Source organism: Trachemys scripta, chromosome 6, assembly GCF_013100865.1.
Source record: "Trachemys scripta elegans isolate TJP31775 chromosome 6, CAS_Tse_1.0, whole genome shotgun sequence".
In the NCBI taxonomy this organism is placed as follows: Eukaryota; Metazoa; Chordata; order Testudines; family Emydidae; genus Trachemys; species Trachemys scripta.
The window spans coordinates 10,658,063-10,678,716 of record NC_048303.1 but is presented as its reverse complement, the minus strand read 5'-3'; the positions used below and the strand labels follow the sequence as shown (position 1 = coordinate 10,678,716).

Genomic DNA, 20,654 nt, shown 5'->3' with positions numbered 1-20,654 from the left:
CTTTAGTCACTATAATGTCCTAAGTGGGCCATAAGCCTGAGCCTTCCAGAAAGTCACTCTAGGCTTTAGTGGCGAAAGGATTAGCTATTCTGTGTAGTTTTAGAACTAGAGGTCACCAAATTAAATTAATAGGCAGCAGATTTTTAAAACAAACAAAAGGAAGTATTTCTTCACACAATCCATCTGTGGAACTCTTTGCCATAGGATGTTGTGAAGGTGAAGACTGAAGAAAGGAAAGAATGAGACCAGCAGAATAAGGACAGTGCGCTTCAAAAAAAGCAGACTTCAACAAACTCAGAATTTGTAGGGAAGAAAATGGGATGGGAGGAAATCTTAAGAGAAGTAGGAGTTCAGAAGAGCTGAGGGTTTCTCAAGGAGACAGTATTAAAGGCACCATGGCAAACTATCCTGATGCACACAACGCACAGTCAACCTGTGGAACTCTTTGCCAGAGGATGTTGTGAAGGTCAAGACTATAACAGGGTTCAAAAAAGAACAAGATAAATTCATGCAGGATAGGTCCATCAATGGCTATTAGCCAGGATGGGCAGGGATGGTGTCTCTAGACTCTGTTTGCCAGAAGCTGGGAATGGGCAACAGGGGATGGATCTCTTGATGATTATCTGTTCTATTCATTCCCTCTGAAGTACCTGGCATTGGCCACTGTTGGAAGACAGGATACTGGGCTAGATGGACCTTTGGTCTCACCCAGTATGGTCATTCTTATGTTCTTTTCTCTGGGATAGCCCTGGTCTACATTTAAAATTTAGTTGGACTTAGATCTCTTAGAGGTGTGAATTTTTCACACCACATAGCGCTGTAAATAAGCCAGCCTAGACCCTGGTGTAGACACGGCTAGGTCGATAGAAGAATTCTTCCAGTAACCTAGCTGCCACCACACTGGGAGGTGGTTTACTAGAGTGATGGAAAGCCCCCTTCCATTGATGTAGAAAGTGTCTACTCTATGGTGTTGCAGCAGCAGAGCTGCAGCTCTGTAGCTGTAGCACCACTCCCGGCAGTGCTTACTTGAGGTGGCTCCCAGGAAGCGGCTGGCAGGTCCCTGAGGTAAGTGTCAGAGGCTGCATCCTCCTCCCCAGCAGAGTGTGTGCAGACCGGTCCACCTTGCTCGTGGCAGAGCCAAGGAAAGGAGGCACCTGCCTCTGCACATGCTGATTCTCCACAGGGCAGGCCGGGGCTGAGCACTGCTAGGCTGCTGCCCTGTTCACTTACCCACCTTAGCAAGCAGGGATTGCACCTGGCAGCGTGCATCTGCTTAATGTACAATCAGGACGCCATTGTCCCGAGAGTCAGGTAAAATTTTGCCTTTGGTAGCTTCCTAGGGCCCCCTCTCGCAGCTTCCTAGGGCCCCCTCTCATGGCTCTGTGCACCTGTTTCTGTCGGTGTCGTCCTCCCCCTCCCCCCCCCCCACCGCTCACCCAATGTGTCCTGATATTTCACTCTTGCGATCTGGTCACCCTAAGTGGCAAGCCAGCGGCGGGCGGGGGGTGGTGAAGAGGCGAGCGCAGAGGGAGCCAGCAGTGGGCGGGAGGGCGAGGAGGCGGGCCAGCAGCAGGCGCGGGGGGGGTGTGTGAGAAAAGACCAGCGGTGGGCAGCGGGGGTTGAAGAGGCGAGCGGCAAGGGAGCCAGCAGTTGGTGAGCGGGCGGGGATGAGGAGGCAAGAAGTGGTGAGCCAGTGGCAGGCAGGGGGTCTCGGGATGAGCATGGGGGTTTCTGGCAGGGGAGTGAGGAGGTGAGTGGCAGGTGGGAGGAGGCAAGCAGTGGGTGGGGACTGAGGAGGGATGCAGCAAGCCAGCGGTGGTGCAGGGCTGAGCGGGGAGGGGCCGGGACCTGGAGCAGAGTGGGGGCGGAGTGTGGGAGGAGTGGGGGTGGACTGTGGGTGGGACCGACTCTCTCCCCTCCCCCCCCGCCCCTCCCCGTGGAGTGTCCTCTTCTTTGAATGTTCAAATATGGTAACCCTAACACCTACAACCTTGGCAAGAGCTGGCACCTCATCTACCAGCATGTCTCTCCCCACTCTGATGACCTCACACATTTGTTTTGAGTTTCCGATCAATATGGTTTATTTGTATTGTCCCATTTTACAGATGATGCCTGATATGGTCAAATAGAGCGGCTGGTGGGCAGATGAGCAGGAGTAGTGTAGCAGGGCCACATGGACGGGAATGCATTATCAGCTTTAGCTCTGACAGTGGCCAGTATCTAACGTTTTAGAGGAAGACTAAAAGAAAGCCATAGTGCACCCAGGCAATTGTGCAGTGCTGTAGCGAGGGTATGGGGAACACAGTTGCTTATTGACCCCCTAAAACGGTCATTTTACTCTCTGACGTGGATTTCTGAAATCCATCTCAAGTACTAGTAATTGCAGATGTTATCATTCAGGGATGGCCAAACTGCGGCTTGCGAGCCACGTGTGTACAGTTAAAGTACAGTTCGCAGAGCTCTCCCCACCCCATTGTCTGCCTACCAAATTGGGGATGGAGCTCGGGGTTTCTGCCCTGCAGCAGGGGGATGGGTGTGTGTGTGTGTGTGGCTGAATTGACTGATGCATACTGAGAGTGGAGGGGCACAATTTAAAGGTTCAGCTCCCCCACCAGGAGCTTGAGTCACGCCCCCCCCCCCCAAGACACCTCCCCTCTTACACTCAGCGGCCCCTCCCTGCGACTCCTAGGTGTTAGCCCCGAGGGCCGTGGCTCCCAGCTTGCCAGCTTCAGCAGCTGCTGTGCAGGGACGGGCCCTGAGGAAGCATGTGACCAAGTGGGGCCAGCAACCCTGGCAAAAATCTGGGTGCGCCACCCCCCAACCACACATCCCCTTTGGTTCTGCCCAGCAGGAAGGGAGGTCTGAACAATTGGGAAGGGGAGCTTATAACTATTTCTGAGTAGGTCTGAACTGGATTTTTCTCATACAACTGTAAAGAATCGGTGTCTGCAGACAATAGACATGACTAGCTAGTCTATGGGGCCGGGGCCATCTTTTCACACTTGCCAACTCTAGCAACCCCATGAACAGAAAACAGATGGAAGAACTGAACTGATCTTTGTGGCTAAGGTTGCTTGGAGGAGATAATACATCTCCCTACATGACACTAAATTATACAACTGCCAGAGTCGAGCCAGCAAAGTGATTCTGTTTTCCCCAAAGCTCTTCTCCTCCTCTAATTACATTTGAAATGTTTTGCTTGCTATTGAAAATGTCACTTCCAGCAGTGGGACCATGCAGGAAGCCTACGTGTCATAGCCGTGGGTTTTATTAGGACAGGTTTGCTGCTGGGGATTTCAATGACAGCAGAACAGGCTCGGAATTAAGTACCTTTTGTTGAAAACATTGATCTGGGTAATCAACACTTGTTATGGTGATCAGAAAAAAGCATGTTTGACAAAGGCATAGCAGTGACCAGGACTATTTTTAAGACTAAGGTTGTACACAAAAAGCAGCGACTGGTCAGTCACTTAATATTTAATGTCTTTTAAAACTGCAGCAGAGACAAACACATTGGTCCGAGTTCATCCCCAGCATAAGTGCAGCAAAGTCAATAAAGGCCCTCTAGGCTTTCGTACAGTGCACCGTGGCCTGATCCCAGCCCTTCTATGCGTCCCAGGCTCCTGTTGGCATCAGTTTTAGGTCTTCAAGGAACAGGTCTGTTACAAGCATAAAGCAAACCATGCACATTGAGCGACAAAGTCAGCCCTTGTGTCTACAGACAGTGCGATCAGGGTGGGAGAGGGAATCAGCTTGTGGGGCTGCTCTAGAGCAGAGGTTCTCAAACTTTTTTTGCTGGGTCCCCTTTTGAAAATATTTCAGGCTGTGATGACCCCGCCCTCTCATTCTTGGTACCAGACATAGCTTTTGCGGTGTCAGAGCAGATCCCTACAGAACTAAGTAACCATACCAGGCCACCCTTACTTCTGTGCTGCTGCTGGCAGCACCCTGCCTTTAGAGCTGGGCATCTGGCCAGCAGCCGCTGCTCTCTGGCTGCCAGCTCTGAAGGCAAGGAAAAAGGACAAGCAAGGAAAAATCATGGATATTCGTGTTCCAAAAATCCACCCGGACAGAGATCGGAGGACAAAAAAAACGGTCATGTCTGGGAAAACCTGGATGTATGTAACCCTATTTTTTGTGATCTCATGACCTTCTCCCCCCCCCTCAATAGCTTCATGACCCCCTTTTGGGTCGGGGCCCCCAGTTTGAGAAACGCTGCGTTAGAGGATCTCTGCAGGGCAGCTAACACAGGCTTAGGACTGAGTAGGCCAAGGGAGGGGTGAAGCCGGTGGATCTGCAGAGCAGTGGATCCTCTGGTCTCTCTGCCATGGGGCTACATTAGGGAAGCTAAGGAGCAGCTGCATGAGCTCAAGATGCTCCCACTCTTTGCCCTTCCCATATCTCGCTAGACCCCCAGCCCAGGCTGGGCTGAGGATCTGGCCCACAATAGGCTACTTTTTTTCGTGGTGTAATTCCACTGGCTTCCAAGGAGTTACAACAGGGATGGGTCTGGGTCCATTTACAAAGAGAGCTTTGAAACAGAATGCTTCAACTGAGGTTTCATTCCCTGAAAGGCGGCTTGCCAATGCAGCACCTTCTTACTCGTCAGGTCTGCTCCTGGTCTGTAAACGCAAGAATCATTGTCCTGTATCAGAGTCCTGCTTCGTTCCCAACCCCAGACACAATGGGCCAGATTTTCAAAAGACAGAGTCTCCAGCTCTTCACCCTGGGTTTTTAAATTAAAAGCGTAGGGGGTAATTAAAAGGATCAATCCAGAATAAGTGTATACATCTGCCTATCTCTTCTGTAGCGAGAGATCTCTTATGTGTCTCCAGGCATGTCACGGTGTGTGCACACACATGATGGTCCCCATTTAAAAAGTCCAATTTACTAACAGTTACATTGCCCTATACTTAGACTACGAAATAATTAATATCGTAGAGATTGCAGTGAGGTAAATCTTGACTCTCTAATGGCATCTATGATATATCCACGGTGAACTCTCCTCTCGACACAGAGCTAGCCCAGCAGCCCTTCACAAGGATATCTGCAATAATAGCAAAGTGGGGTTCAGAAAGAGTGGAAGAACTTGCGGTCCAGTTCACCTAGTCTGACTCTTCCCCAACATGTGGGGAGCCTTCTTGGGGTCCAGAGGAGGGGGGCTGCTGCTGCCCTTCAATTGGCTGCCCTGCCTCCTTACTCATGATGAACATGGTCCTTATAGGATAAGCTCCACGGGGTAGCGACCTTGTCTTTTCTGCCTCTGTAGAGCACTAGGCCCGCTTATGGCCCTTTCAAACAAAGGACATACCTTTTCAGTGCCCACAGGTTCCTTCTGGCGATGGGTATGTTACCTACCCAAGCATTATATATTTGTTCTTTTTCACCAAAAAGGAGTTGCACCTGGCTGGCACTTGGAATACATCGACGTGAAAGACGCCACCCTGGATAAGACGTTCCGCTTCCAGTGTGATCGCTGGCTGGCTAAAGGCGAAGATGACGGTCAGCTCATCAGAGAACTGGCTTGTGCCAATAACGACATCCTGGAATTGAAGGAGCGCACATGTAAGTTGGAGACTTTCTCTGAGAGTCACCGGTTGGCTGGAGCTATTGAAACCACTCGTCTGAGAGTCACCGGACTGGCACTTGGTGCTTCTCAGGCTTAGTTTACCTCAGTGCCTGTCGATACCCAGCACCGTGGTTTTATGAGAGAAGATTTATGAGGAGGAAGCACACTTAGTCTCACTCTAGGCTGAAAGTGAAGATGGAACCATATGCATCTGTTGCTGCTAGCACTATGCAGAGATAATTCAAGGTTATGTCCTCATTAGAAATAATGGGCTTGAATCTTTAAGGTGGAAAATAAGTTCAGTTTCCAAAGGCGTACAGGTAACATTGCCCCAGCTGCCTTGGGGCTGCAAGCTCGACTGCAGGGTTTAAAACCCCATAGCCCTGATTCTGCTCTGAGTTATTCCTGATTTGACACCAGGGTAACTCCACTGAGGTCAGTGGTGAGGGAGAAAGCATTATTATTTCATAGTTCCGACAAAAGTGCCAGGCATGTCACAGGTCCCTGCCCTGAGGAGTCTGGAGAATTTATACCATGTCACCCAAGGTATGTCTGCATGTGGAGCTTGGGGTGTGATTTCCGGCTCGATGAGGCATACCTGTGCTAGCTTGCACTGCTGTAGCCATACTCTATTGTTAGTGCACTAGCTTGATGAAGAGACAAACCCATGCTAGCTCTTGAGATGGGAATTACACCCCCAGCTGCAAGTGCAGACATACCCTAACAAATCCTTCATCTTAGGGTGACAGATGTCCCATTTTTAAAGGGACAGTTCTGTTTTTTGGGACCTTTTTCTTATATAGGCACCTATTTCCTCCCCCCCCCCCGCCCATCCCGTTTTTTCACAGTTGCTATCTGGTCACCCTACTTCAGCTTAATTCAACTCTGTCCATTCAATTGGACACCCTTGCATAATATGCCATTCATCTATCTAAGGTACTTATAAGTACAAGGCTCTTAGGCAGGGCTGTTCTTACCCATACGCAAAGTACGCAGCCGTGTAGGGCACCAGGAAATTTGGGGCACCACATTCCCTGGTGCCCTGCGCAGCTGCGTGCTGCTCAAGCCCCTGCTCCGGCTCTTCCCCAGGGCCCCTGCCCCTGCTCCGCCCTGCCTCTTCCCCGCCCTCACTCCCCTGAGCTCTGCAGCAGGGCCGGGGCTGCACTCACAGGCGGCGGGAGTGTAGCAACCCGGCCCCAGCCATGCCGCTGGTGAGTGCTGGGGGGTGGTTCCTCCCTGCCCCCAAAGCCAGCCCTGCCCCCCCACGGAGGCCTAGGGCCAGCCCCCACCCCCCGCTCCCCCACATGGAGGCCTGGGGCCCCACACACACACCCCTGCAGTGGGGCTGTGTAGGGCCCCAGAATAGCTAGGGATGGCCCTGCTCTTAGGCAAAGTAAGCATGGATCGGTAACTGGTTAAGAGACAGGAAACAAAGGACAGGAATAAATGGCCAGCTTTCAGAATGGAAAGGTCAATAGTGGAGTCCTCCAAGGATCTGGACTGGAATCTCTGCTGGTCAACATATTCAGAGCTGAAATGGAAATGGGGGTAAACTGTGAGGTGGCAAAGTTTGCAGATGATACAGAGTTACTCAAGATAATTAAATCCAAAGCTGACTGCAAAGATTTACAGAGGGATGTCACAAAACGGGTGACTGGGCAACAAAATGGCAGATGAAATTCAATGTTGATAAATGCAAAGTAATGCACATTGGAAAACATCATCCCAACTATACATTAAAATGATGGGGTCTAAATTAGCTGTTACCACTCAAGAAAGAGACCTTGGAGTCACTATAGATAGTTCTCTGAAAACATCTGCTCAATATGCAGCAACCGTCAAAAAAAAGGGAACGGAATGTTAGGAACCACTAGGAAAGGGCTAGATAATAAGACAGAAAATATCATAATGCCTCTATATAGCTCCATGGTACACCCACACCTTGAATACTGTGTGCAGTTCTGGTTGCCCCAGCTCAAAAAAAGATATGGGAATTGGAAAAATCTGTAGAGAACGGTAGGGTTATGCAACAAAATGAGTAGGATTATGCAACAGCTTCCATATGAGGAGAAATTAAAAAGACGGAGTGTTCAGCTTAGAAAAGAGACAACTAAGGTGGAATGTGAAAAAGGTCTGTAAAGTCATTAATGGTGTGGAGAAAGTGAATAGGGAAGTGTTATTCACATAACACAAGAAGTAGGGATCACCCAATGAAATTAATAGGCAGCAGATTAACAACAAACATAAGGAAGTTCTTCACACACAACGCAGTCAGCCTGTGGAACTCATTGCCAGGTGATGTTGTGAAGGCCAAAAGTATAACAGGGTTCAAAAATTAATTAGATAAGTTAATGGAGGATAGGTTCATCAATAGCTATTAACCAAGATGGTCAAGGATGCAACCCCATGCCCTGGGTGTCCCTAAACCTCTGACTGCCAGAAACTGGGACTGGACAACAGGGGATGGATCACTTGATAGTTGCCCTGTTCTGCTCATTCCCTGTGAAGCACCTGACATTGGGCAGTATTGGAAGGCAGGATACTGGACTAGATGGACCATTGGTCTGACCCAGTATGGCCATTCTTAGGTTTTAAACCAGAATGGAAATTATTCTGATAAAGGATGTTGACTACTTTTGTTTTACTTTTTAATTTATTTTCTTCGGGTGTTTAAAATACATCTGGAGGGGCCCCTCCAGTGCTCTGGGTGCCTGTCTCATAAATTAAAATTTACAATATAAATGTAGTCAACGGACTGTCCAAAAACACACCCTCCTCAATCCATCCCCTCCTCAGCAGACTAAACAAAGTACAGGGGTGGGGGGAAGATGAGCTTTGCAGCATACTCAGAAAGTTAACAAATCCAAGCTCTGGCAGACCAGTGAGGGAGCAAATTCCAAAATCATGGAACCCTCATAGAGAATGCCTTGTCAGCAGCTCCTTCTTATTTGTATTGAAAGCGCCTCTGATGATCTCATCCGTGGCTGCTTATGACAGACCGAGAGGTGATCTCTCATGGTACTAGGTCCAAAACCAGTTTAGGGCTTTATAGTTTAAAACCAAAACCTTGAATTCTACCTGGAAGCTTACTGGAAGCCAGTACAGATGACAGAACACTGATCTAAAGTGCTCCCAATGTGTAACTCCCTTTAATAAGCAGGCTACGGCATTATGCACTAGCTGCTGCTTCCTGGTGGTCCCAAGCTATAAGCCCATGTGGAGCACCTTACAGCAGTTTAATTATGAGGTGGTCAAGGAATGGACAATTGTGAGAGGATTCCCACAGGAGAGAGAAGGTTGTAAATCGTTTTGCCAGGCAGAGATGGAAGAGAGCACTCTTGGCTACAGCCACTGCCTGGGCATTTAGGAGCTGCCCATGACCTAATACCTCGCCCCCATATACACACATATGAAGTGCGGACCTGTTTTACAAATGGTGGTTGCGCTCCCTCAGTGAGGGGTGTCCACATGAATTCCACCAGCTCCTCAGCTGCTTCCACAACCCAGCAGCACGATCTCAGTCTTGATGGAATTGCATCCAGTTAGCTCTCATCCAAGCCGCACGTTCATCTAGGCACAAGATCATTCATCCCACTGCTCCAGCCAGGTGAGACATGATGGAGACACAGATGTCATCAGCATGAATGCACTGCAGCCCCTGTCTCCTCACTAACCATCCTAGTGGCCTCATAGCCACATTGAGCAAGACAGGAAACAATATCAACCGCTGCAGCACACCTGCCATCAGGGCAGAGGGACAGCTGCTCACAACTGCCCTTTGAGTTCTCTGAAAGAAGAGAGCCACTCAAGAGTAGCCCCAGACACTCCTGCTTGTTGATCACCCTAAGCCTATTCTGTTTTCTGTTTGTTCCTTCCCTGGGGTGAAATGTTGGCCCCACAGGAGTCAATGGCAAAGCTCCCGTTACCTGAAGGCCATAGTGACAGTCCAATAGACAAGTCTCTGTCTGGCCATTGTCATTGATTGCATCTGCTCTGCTCTGGCTATTTAATTTTGTGCTTTAATTTTGCCTTGGAAGCCTATGAGATTGTCACAGTGACGAGCGACACAGAGGATGCGGAAACCAAGGAAAACATCTGGATCATCTTAGAAGGAAAGAAGGGCCGCTCAAAAGAATTCCTTCTGGAAAACTCCTCCAAAAAAAGGAAATTCACAAGGTAGGTGAGATAGCCCTTGATGGGTGAGCAGGAAGGGAATGTCACCAGCTGTGTCTCTCTTATAAAGGCCCCTCCCTCCCTTCCTCTGGTGGATCCATGGAGCGGCATTAGGAGTGTCAGACCATTTCTTACTTTCCTTTCCGAAAGATACAACAGGTAGTAATGTGGAAGAAAGAAGTAACGTTTGCCTCTGGAGGCCAAGTTTATGAATGAGCAGAAATGTCCATCTGGGGATTGGACACGTACATATATGTGTGCGCATATCCTTCAAAACTTAAAGAAGGGGTCATGATACTTCAGTGGTTTGCCAGATGAGCCTACGGGGAACCCCAACAGGCTCAGCTGGGAGGAGCTGTAGAAGAACTCATCTGAGGGGGAGGTGTTTTTAACATCTCCAACAGAAGGTTGCTGGGGTGGAAGAGAGTAAAAATAAGTCCAGGCTAAATATTGTCAGTGCTGTTTAGATCTGACCTAACATTCCAAATCTTTGGTTTAGGAATGAGAGATCTCTGGTATACGTCGTGCGTGCAAGAAAAGGAGAGAGAGAAATGATGAAAGAAAACTTTATACTGCAGATATGAATGGGCGCTATTATGTATAAGTGTATAAACTGGCTGGCGGCACCTTTATGTAGATGAAACAAATGAGAATCCCTCTTCCACATTTCAAATCTACACCTGAACACACTAAGAACTGGTCAAACCCCTCTAGTTATTAGTATCCATGAGATAGGTTTTGTGTTGTTTTTGTTTATGGACACTGTACACAGTATACTGCCCGAAGACCACAAAGAATATTTGAGTAGCTTGTTTGTTGTGGAGGGAGGGAGTGTTTTTCTGTCAGGAACTCAAGAGAGTTCCTTCCAAAGCAGGCAAACTTATAAGTAAATTGGACTCTAATATTAATGGCATCAGTGTGTATATAGCTATTTTAAACATCAGTGACCCAACAGCAAACAGCCATGATACGAGGAAACCTCCATCTGTTAACCAGTGCTGTGCTCCTGTTATGAAGCGGTTTGGCACAGTTTGGGGATGGGTAGGACTGCAATAAAAAGAAACAACAAGAAAAACATATTTCACAGAATAAGCAGATTGTCTGTGGTGGTTAGGAAGGAACCTCCTCTATTTACACAATTGGCCAGGGGTATAATGGGGCTAGGATTCCTTCCTCTGAAGTAATAAGCATTGTCTACTGTTGGAGACAGACACCTGGATGAACTACTAGTTAAGGCTATGTTCTAGTCAGGGGTATATATTACAAGTCATGGACAGATCATGGTCAATAAACAAAAAATCATGGCCCGTGACATGTCCATGACTTGTACTATATACCCCCGACTAAATTTTGGGTGCTGCGGGAGGGGGAGGCTGCTTGGGTGCCCCCAGGCCAGCCACACCCACCGCTGCAGAAGTCATGGAAGTCCTGGAAAGTCACGGAATCCGTGACTTCCGTAACCTCCCTGACAGACTCACAGCCTTACTAACAGTCTAATCTCAACCTGTTTATCATAGTGGGCTGCATATGCAGCCCACAATATATTACATGGACCACAGGTTGAGAACCACAGGGCCCTCCCCCCCAAAACCCACACACAGTCACCTGTGCCCAGCACCCCCCTACCCAGAGACACCTCCACAGAGTGGGACCAGGAGTGGACCCCCGGGCGCAGGGCTAGACAGCTGGGACCCGGACCTGTCACGTTGGACTGGGCAGCCGGATCGGGGACCTGCAGTGCGGGGCCAGACCCCACCGCGCAGGGCTGGGCAGCTGTCAGCCAGACGGGGACCCCGCTGTGTGGGGCCAGGCAGCTGGCAGCCAGGACCCAAGGTGCCAGGCCAGGAGTGGAGCCCCACCTAAAACCTGGGGGTGCTGCAACATCCCCGCAAACCCCTAGTTTCCAGCGCCCAACCCCCTCACTGCCCAGATCTGCACCCCCCAACCCTGCCCAGAGACCCACTCTCCTGCCCCCTGCCCTCCTGCAGCACTCACCAGCCCCCTGCTGGTAGGAACACTCCTGCAAGCTGCCTTATGCTCTCTCCCCTTCAGCCAGCCCCGTCCTCTGCCAGACCAGAGCGGCAAATTTTGAATTTTTTTTAGCATGCAGCAGGGCTGCAGCAGTGGGCTAACTGGGCTGCGGGTTGAGAACTACTGGTCTAATCCGATAAGGCAGCTACTAAAGATACACAACAGAAGAGTTGGCCAAATGTTTGACAGAGATACATTATTCTTAAAAGCCCATCTTGAGAACAGCTTAAAAACAGGAGGGGTAGTTTGACTAGTGGTTTTAAAAGCAGCTATGCTCAGTAGATCTACAACAGATACAGTATCTGTCAGAGGAAAAAAATGAACGCTTTAGGGGAAAATTAGTCATTCTTTAGCTTTCTCTATAACAAGACAAATTGATTTTGGATGTGAAGTAGCTCAGACATACCCTGGAAGGTCCTAGTGGTAGTAATTTAAAGTGTCATCCTAATCAGGAAAAATACTGAATTTAAATACGGAAATTATACTTTGTGATAAATAATTATGGGTTAAATCAAATGCCTTTAAATGAAGGTTTGTTTTATATCTTTCATAGCCACGCTCAAATTACTTAATGCCAACATGACACAAGTCATTGCCAGTCTCCAAGATGTTAATTGAAACTCTTCTATGTTTCCTGCAGGGGAGCAACAGACAAATTTCTGTTTTCTTCAAAGAATGTTGGTGATATTGCAGCCATCTGTGTTGGTCACTGTCCAAAAGATGGAAGGAAGTCAACCACAAAAGCTGATGCGTACTGGCATGTTCGAGAGATAATCATAACAGAGATGGAACTTTGCAACAAGTAAGTTGTTTCCATCAAAACAGATATGCAGCATGCAATAAAGAACTCCCGGGGCTAAAGGCAGAATGGCCTGGGAGATTTAAATAGTATTGTAACCCGGTTCTTCCATAGTTAACCTTTCCTAGCCATGCATGTTGAGCCTTAAAAATTCTTAGCATGCTTTAAAAACTAAGGGCAAGATATTTAAAACATTTCAGAGCTGCCGCAGACAAGTCTAATTCGCATGCATGGTTTCCATGTTTCTGGTGTGAAGTATTTGCTTGTGCGGATGGATGCACAGTCATAAAACAAATCAGCATGTATTTTGCAAAAAAACAACAGCCCTGCACTCCTAAGCTCGTTGAAAATCTAGACCTGGTCATTTAGATTCTGTGGGTCACTTTTCAAAGATTGGCCTCTAAACTGCTTCTGTGAAAATGACATTCAGGCATGTCAGTATTCAACATGGGAGAAACCTCAGATTTGACTCCCTTTGCATTTTGGGATGGTTCCAGTATGAATCCTTGGATCCAAAAGCACCTCAGGAGTCATCTACAAAACTATAATGGGGAGACACACCTCTTGAGCGCCTCCTGCTGCTGTATGCAGCACTGATAGACTTGCTTGGCAGGTCTTCTGTGGCTTGGCTCTCCAGCCAAGTCTAGATGAACACCTTCTGGGTATATACCATCTGATAGATAAACAGTCTATCTGCCCTTAGTAGGTGCCCTTCGCCCTTTCTTTGGGCTCCCAACTCAGTCCTGCCCACTTTGTGGGGTTTACACCACTTTACTTCTAGCCAGTAGCAGAACCCAGGGCTGCCCAATACTCCAGGTTCCAACCCAGGGACCCTATGAACAGCCACCACATACGGCTCAATTTCAATTAGCTGCCACTTCTTTCCTTGGCCTCTTCCTACCTGTCCCCTTTTAGCTTCACCCTGATCTCAGGATTAAGGTGTCTTATGTCCTCTCTCCCTGCAAACCCAGCTAAGCAAATGCTGCCAGTAACAGACTCTGGCTATCCTGTAAGCTCCTAAGGCCAGAGAGAAGCACCCCACCTTGCCCCTCTAGTCCCAGCCAGGAACTGACCTGCTTGGGCCCTGCAGTGCCTTTTATTTGAACCTGCTGGGCTCTGATTGGCCGCTTCCATGCAGCCTTGCTAGGCATGTCCAAGATCCACCCTTGCTGCTCCTTTCCTGGGACAGGATGATGGGGCCTCCAGGAGGGGGCCACAAAGGCCCAGTACACCCTGTCACAAAAAACAACAGATATTTTTATTCTCTGGTTTGGAGATGGCAGAAACCTTCCAAGATTTTCAAGAGACTTCAGATTATCTTGGTGATCTCGTGTGATCGGCTAACCTCTCAGCACTTCAACTCCCTGGCCCCATCAGCCTGAGCCCTTCGTTTGGAAGTGGCAATGTTCATGCAGAATTAATGAGCTGCTAGCGCTGAGAATAGGCAGGAAAAGGAAAAGAATGGTCATCCGAAGAGCAAATACCTACTAGCTGCCAATCTTGGGCCAAAATAGCTAAGCAAACACATCCAAACTATTAATGGATTCCTTTTCTTCTCTGCGATATTGCCACTACCGTTAAAGTTTTAACTTTAAGGGTTTCATGCCTGCTGAGACAGTTTAGTGTTTAAAAAGAAATCCTTGATGTGAGATTTTGATGTTAAGTGTCTCTTCCAGCAAATTAATCAACAGCTAAATCAAATCAGCCTGTAGAAGGGCCATGTTAATATTTGCAATGAAAACTCAGACAGTTATAGTCTTGTCTCGCAATCAGGGGAAACCTGCGGCTCTTAACGCCCAACCCTGCAATCACAGCCACATGCCCGAGGCTATTGTGCATCTGAAGGGCCTCACTGGAACCAGTGTGGCCCCACAAGGGGGCAGGGGTCTTCTTAAAGCACAATTCAAGTTTTTTATTTAAAAATGACATAGTACAGCAACAAGATTCTGCTGTAAGTTGCAGCCTGTCACAGCCCATTCTGCCCAGAACCCTGGCTTCTTAAATGTTCTCCGTAACCACAGCCCTACCTAGCAGCAGCTGCTCCAGTTGCTGGATCCAGCCTTCAGTATTGCCCATCCCAGAGGTTCAAAAATGATGAGAGGAGACACCCCTCCCCCCCCCATTTCCCCTCTACCCTCTCCCCAAAAACCAGGCAAATTAAAAAGATTAACTTAACAGTCATGATTTTATTTTAAATAATATATTTTGGTTCTTTTTCTTTGCCTTTTGGTTTTAGAGTCATTAGCATACACCCGCCGCCCTCCCCCCCCCCCCCCCCCCGCGCGGCAGGGGGGGGCGCCGAGCTCGGCCGCGGGCCCGCAATCCCCGACCGGCCAGAGCGCCGGGGGGAGGGTGGCGAGCCCGCCGCGGCTCCGCTCTCCCCGGCGGCGAGTCCACTGCAGCTCTCCGCTCTCCCCAACCGGCCGGAGCATCGGGGGGAGGGCAGCAAGCCCGGCCGGGGCCCCGCTCTCCCCGATCGGAGCACCGCGGGGAGGGCGGCGAGCCCAGTCGCGGCCCCGCTCTCGGGCCGCGGAGCGCCCCGCCACGCCGCCCCCCTCCAGGCGCCGCCCCAAGCACATGCTTGGTGGGCTGGTGCCGGCCCTGAGCATACAATTGGGTCATGTTTTCAAGCTTTTCTCTGCAACTTTGAGGGGTAGAAATTTACAAGAAAGAAAGAAAGATGAGATTTTCACCTAATGAGACAATTCCCCCAGCTGAGGTTTTAAGGAAAACTCAGAATATCATAAAATCCATGATAAAAATCCCAAGAGCTGGCAACATGGCAGTTGTGAGAGAGTTAAAAAAGCGCTCACTGGGAAGTACGTTCCCACCCCTGAATAAGGGCTTCGAGATTTATTCTCATCAGACCCTCCCAGGTACAACACTTCTTTCCAAACATGGGCAGGTATTTCTGTGGTTTCAGACGCATTCAAAGGGTTGTAAGACCTTAAGGAATATGGTAACACTATGGTGCTGAAGAAGCCCTTTCTTCAGGTCTTAATTTTATCCATGCATAATGCAATCCAGCTGAATTCCTTCAGGGAGTGCCTGCTGCCGTTTGGACAAGAGAGGGAGGAAACACAGGTGGAAATGACTTGCATCATTGCAAATAAAATACCTCATTAAAAGCCCAATGTCCAAATCTCTGGCTGATTACCAGACACACAGTAATTTATGAGTATGTTCTGTGCTTCCTGTACATCGCCAGGGGCATCCCAGTGGAGTGAAGGGTTTTCAGCATCTGGTACATATTTCAGTGCTTGCTGTTTCCTTTGTCTGCTCAGGATGGGCTGAGAGTTATAAACGAGGAGAGAGGGGACACACATACTTCCTCCCCCAGCCTTTAATATTCCCTCTTTTCCTGTTCTCCCTCACCTCTGCCCCCTTCCTTGTCATCCCATTGACGGTGGTAATTGCTGAACTTCACCTTGAGGGGTGAGAGCATAGATGATACACCTAACTTTGAAAACTTGTCCCTAAGTTTGTTTGATTGTTTTAAATCAAAAAGCAGCAGCCTGCCTGCTCTGCTGGGCTCTCCGATAGTAGCCATTTATGATATTATTTTTATAGCTCTGTGAGTGTACATGACACTTGACAGGCAAATAAGACGACAAGGGCACCACATTCAATTCTGGCATAAGTTGAGTGACTTCAGTTACCTAGGGCCATGTTGGATTCTCCATCACTCGAAGTCTTTAAATCAAGAGTGGATGTCCTTTTAAAAGCAATGCTCTAGGTCAAATAGAAGTTATGGGCTTGATGCAGGATTTACTGTGTGAGGATCCTATTGTTTTTGATCTTCAGCCCTAATGACTAACTAAACGTGCTAGCGTCATGTCATGCTAGCTCCTGTCATGACACAACTCCCTCAATAATCCTCCCCTTGGCTCTGCAGCAGGGCCGCCCGGGGGGGGGGGGGGCAAGTGGGGCAATTTGTCCCAGGCCCCGGGCCCCACAGGGGCCCCCCACGAGAGTTTTTTGGGGCCCCTGGAGTGGGGTCCTTCAGTCGCTCCAGGGGCCCCGGAAAACTCTCACGGGGCCGGGCCCCCGGAGCTTCTTCCACTCCGGGTCTTCGGCGGCAGTTCGGCGGCGGGGAGTCCTTCCGCTCTGGGACCCACTGCCGAAGTGCCAGGTCTTCGGCGGCAATTTGGCGGCGGGGGCCCCCTGCCGCCGAAGACCCCAAGCCTCCTGAATCCTCTGGGCGGCCCTGCTCTGCAGAGGGCAGCACTGAACCTGCAACATGGCGGCCTCACAACAGGTTTTCAACCCGGAAATCCGAGGAGGGGCTGTTCAGCTAGGAAGCCCCTTCCCCTTGCTACGTTGCATGTACGAGATGGCAAATCTCAAGGTGCAGCTTAGGAAGATTGAAGTCATTTAAACCATCTGCCTGAAAGCATGGGATTTGAACAGTCGTGTTCTACCAATGTTTAGGGTTGCTGTTCACCCCTAGAGCTACAACAGCCTTCAGTATAAGTCCCTGATATCCAAACAACATGGGTCGTGGGCAAAGCTTCTTCTTGGGGAGGCTAGCCCCCTGCCCATCTCTTCCAGCTGAGGACCCGCCTCTTCCTGTCGAAGCCCCGCCCCCGCTCGCTGCTGTCAGCCACCCCCCATGGCCCTGGCTGGGACTGCGGCGGAGCTCTCAGCCCTGGCTGGAGCACCGAGCCCAGAGCTCCTCCCCTGTTCCGCCCCTTCTGCCCGTGACGCCGCCCATGGCTCCACCCAATTCCACCCCTTCCCATTCCCCCATTCACTCCCCCGCCCCGAGACCAGAAAAGCTCTTGGCCCCACCCCCACCACTGCAGAGTTACAGTGGGGAGCGAGAGCTCCTCCAGCCCTGGAGCCGTGGTGGGAGGAGACTTTTCAGGAGGGTCCCAAATCCATCACTGCCCCTCCCCTATGGTGGCGCGAGGGTTGGGGGGAAGGCTTAGCCTTCCTTGGTCTCCATTATGTGTTGCCCATGCCAAAAAATCCAGTAAAAGCACAAGTAAAATGAGCTACCTCCACTGTGATTAGAGAGTGGGGGCAGAGCTGTTTGAGGGCAAGAGGGCAGTGGAAATGGTTATGGTTGGGGGAAATCCACTACCACAGGACTTTTGAACTTCAGAAGAAGGGTAAGTGTTCATACGCATATTGTGTAACTCAAGCCAGCTGTTTTAGCTCAGCGTATTCAAAGGCGAGTGTATTGGGTAATGCTGAAATGTAGAACAACTATAAGGTTGAAGGGCTGAGTTGACGTTCTCTAACTTGAATTTGTCTTTCCAGGGAGGCTATATATTTCAAACTTGCAAAATAATTGGCTATGTCCTTTAGAGAGCTTCCTGTAGCACACAGAGCAGTGCTGTTTCTTAAAATCCCAGAATCTTCAGTTCAAGTCCCAAGCAAGGATATGTCCCTCTCATTCTAAATACAAGGTTGAAACATTAGTAGTAAGTGAATTGCTAAATCGTCTGTCCCCATTATACCTGGGCATTCATAATGCAAAGCAAAAGGCCTTATTATTAACACACTGTTAACTTTCCTTTGGCAGATATTTTTTCAAGTGCAATGCAAAAATTCCACTGAGGAACAAGAGGGGTGACTACAAAGTCTTTGAGTGTGCCAAGGTCATAGAGAGTTTTGCCAGCAAAGCCCGGAGCTTGGTGCCAGTCAAATATGAGGTCATTGTGGTTACAGGGTCTGAAAAAGGAGCTGGGACCGACGCCAATGTCTTTATCACCGTCTTTGGAATAAACGGAGATTCGGGCAAGCGTGCTCTCAAGCAGAAGTTCCGGAACCTCTTTGAACGGGGCAAAACCAACAGGTTTTGCCTGGAAACCCTGGAGTTGGGGGAGTTGAAAAAAGTCCGGATTGAACATGACAACAGCGGCATAGCAACCGGTTGGTTAGTGGAGAGGGTGGAGATCACCAATTCAGCTACAGGAGTGACCACGATTTTCCCTTGTGGGAAGTGGCTGGACCAGAACAGAGGAGATGGTTTGACCTGGAGGGAATTATTTCCAAGATATTAACAGGGATGCATCTGCAGCCTTTAAAAGGAGCTGCAATGAGGATATTTATATTCCCTGCAGAGGGGTTTTTCTTACTCACGTCTTACACCATTTTGTATCACGTTTTACTTTTTAAAATATTATATTTTATATTGAAAGGATTTTAGTAGGAATATATACTCCCTGGATTAACATTTTATAAAACGAATCACACTTTTTAAATAAAAATGTGTGAATGGCACAAATTTTTTTGGTCCACTGATTATCCATATCAAATCCCCTTAGTTTACGGTTCAAAGGGTGAGGTTTTATTTGCCCAACTACCAAGGCTGGAAACTCCCAACAGAGAACTGATGATCAGGCTGGCTCCTCCTTTAAAGTAAAACAGGCTGCAATAACAATTCCGCTGACATAATCAAGGGCGTTGGGTGTCGCAGTCCCAGTTTTGACCCACTTCTACTCAGTTTCTCTGTATTCGAGTGTGTATATTTGTTGGTGTGTACGCGTGAGATGAAGAGTTGAAAGCAACAACCCAGATAAGATTTTCTGAACAGGAATTTCAGCAGGAAAGTGAATCATCTAGGTCAGGTCTCTGCTGGTGTGACTTGGCCTAGCTCCTTTGACTTCAATGGACCAACACCAGTTTACAGCGGCTGAGGATCGGCCCCAGTCCACAGGTGTTAAGCAGCTCCAAGATCATAGCTATGAACTGAACAACATAATGATTTTGTGCTATTCAGCTGAATACATTAACAAAACACTTAACAATAATCAATTCTGCTTTAGGGAAGCAGCAAAGAGCACATGTTCAAAGCTATCTCAGCAGCATTCTGCGCCGTGTGACATGCATAGCAATCACTTGTAAAGGCAGCTGCCATTGATTTTATGGGGTTTTTTTTAAGTATTGCAATTTTGACTTTTCAAAAAAGGCTAGGTTCCTGGACACAGTCAAAACTGACAAACCAGCACATGAGCTTCCCAGTCCCTAATACACTTTCATTCACCCAGTTGGCCGAATTATATTAGATTTGCTAGCAAATAAGTCTGTACTTAAAACAAAAAGAACATTTCTAAAAAAAAAAAAATCTTTGGGACCCCATCTCCCAAGCTAGGAGAGTCTCCATTGAAGTCAATAGCAAAACTCCCCTTGACTTCACTGCAGCCAGGATTCCACACCAGGAGTTTGTCCTGGTCTCCTGATTCTACCATTGTTTGGGGCAAGGAGGGAGGAACAGTTTGCCCAGTTGAGGAAGGGGGGGACTCAGACTCCAAAAACCTGCAGATCTTGGGCAGGTTCCCATACAGTCTGCTCTGCTCCATACACTGCTTCCTGGCCATCCTCCTTCCCAATGGGAGTTGTTGTGCTCCCATAGGCATCTCTGCCAGCAGGCACCTCTTCATTCCCCACTCAGGACAGGGGTTCCCAATCTGAGCAGGGGCTAACTGCACACATTAATCCTGATTTGACCATCAGTGAGTTACACTAGCTGCCAACCCCTTGTGGAGTCAGAAGCCTGCAGAGCACCAAAGGGGGGTTTTCTGTAGGGAAGAAGAGAGGATCCTGCAAATGCAACAATCCCTACTTCTATGCATCCCAGCCAGGACCACAAGGGCTTCAGCACGTCCCCTCCAATCTGCTAGCTAGGCAAAGCTCACCCTGTGAAATAACTTCCTGCCCTTTCCAGCTGAAGATTGTCTGTTGTTTCTTTACCAAGGAATCTGCTTTTAGATCCACCCTGCAGCCTTGTGCTCCCGTACTCTGCTCTCCCTACCTGCAGGGCAGGGGGCATTTAAAGGGCGATTAGCCATAAATCCAGGGGTTAAGGAGTGAATCTCAGTGTGGGATAGGGAGCCATGTGGATTTGCTTTGCATCGAATTGCTGATGACTGGCGATGTTAATCACAGCCAAGGCCCACCAGCTCTTCAGATTGCATAATGAGCTAGGGCACTTTCCTATCCTCTCCCCTCCCCCCCGCTTCTCTTTTGTTTACCACACCAGAGGCAGGATACATGATCCTAAGCGGCCTCATTATACGGCTTGTATTTCCGTAGATAGTTTAGGTACAATCTGAGCACTTCACAACACCCCTG

General features: G+C 48.8%; 1 protein-coding gene across 1 annotated transcript in view; it reads left to right on the top strand.

Moving 5' to 3' along the window:
• LOC117879576 (lipoxygenase homology domain-containing protein 1-like) overlaps positions 1–18,764 on the top strand; it is a 61,925-nt gene extending 43,161 nt beyond the window's left edge. The window contains exons 6-9 of the mRNA XM_034774849.1: positions 5,395–5,565; positions 9,607–9,745; positions 12,414–12,575; positions 18,103–18,764. Coding sequence (XP_034630740.1) covers positions 5,395–5,565; positions 9,607–9,745; positions 12,414–12,575; positions 18,103–18,583 — 953 coding nt within the window. The 3' untranslated portion in view covers positions 18,584–18,764. The remainder of the gene's footprint in view (positions 1–5,394; positions 5,566–9,606; positions 9,746–12,413; positions 12,576–18,102) is intronic.
• Positions 18,765–20,654: the final 1,890 nt, after the last annotated feature.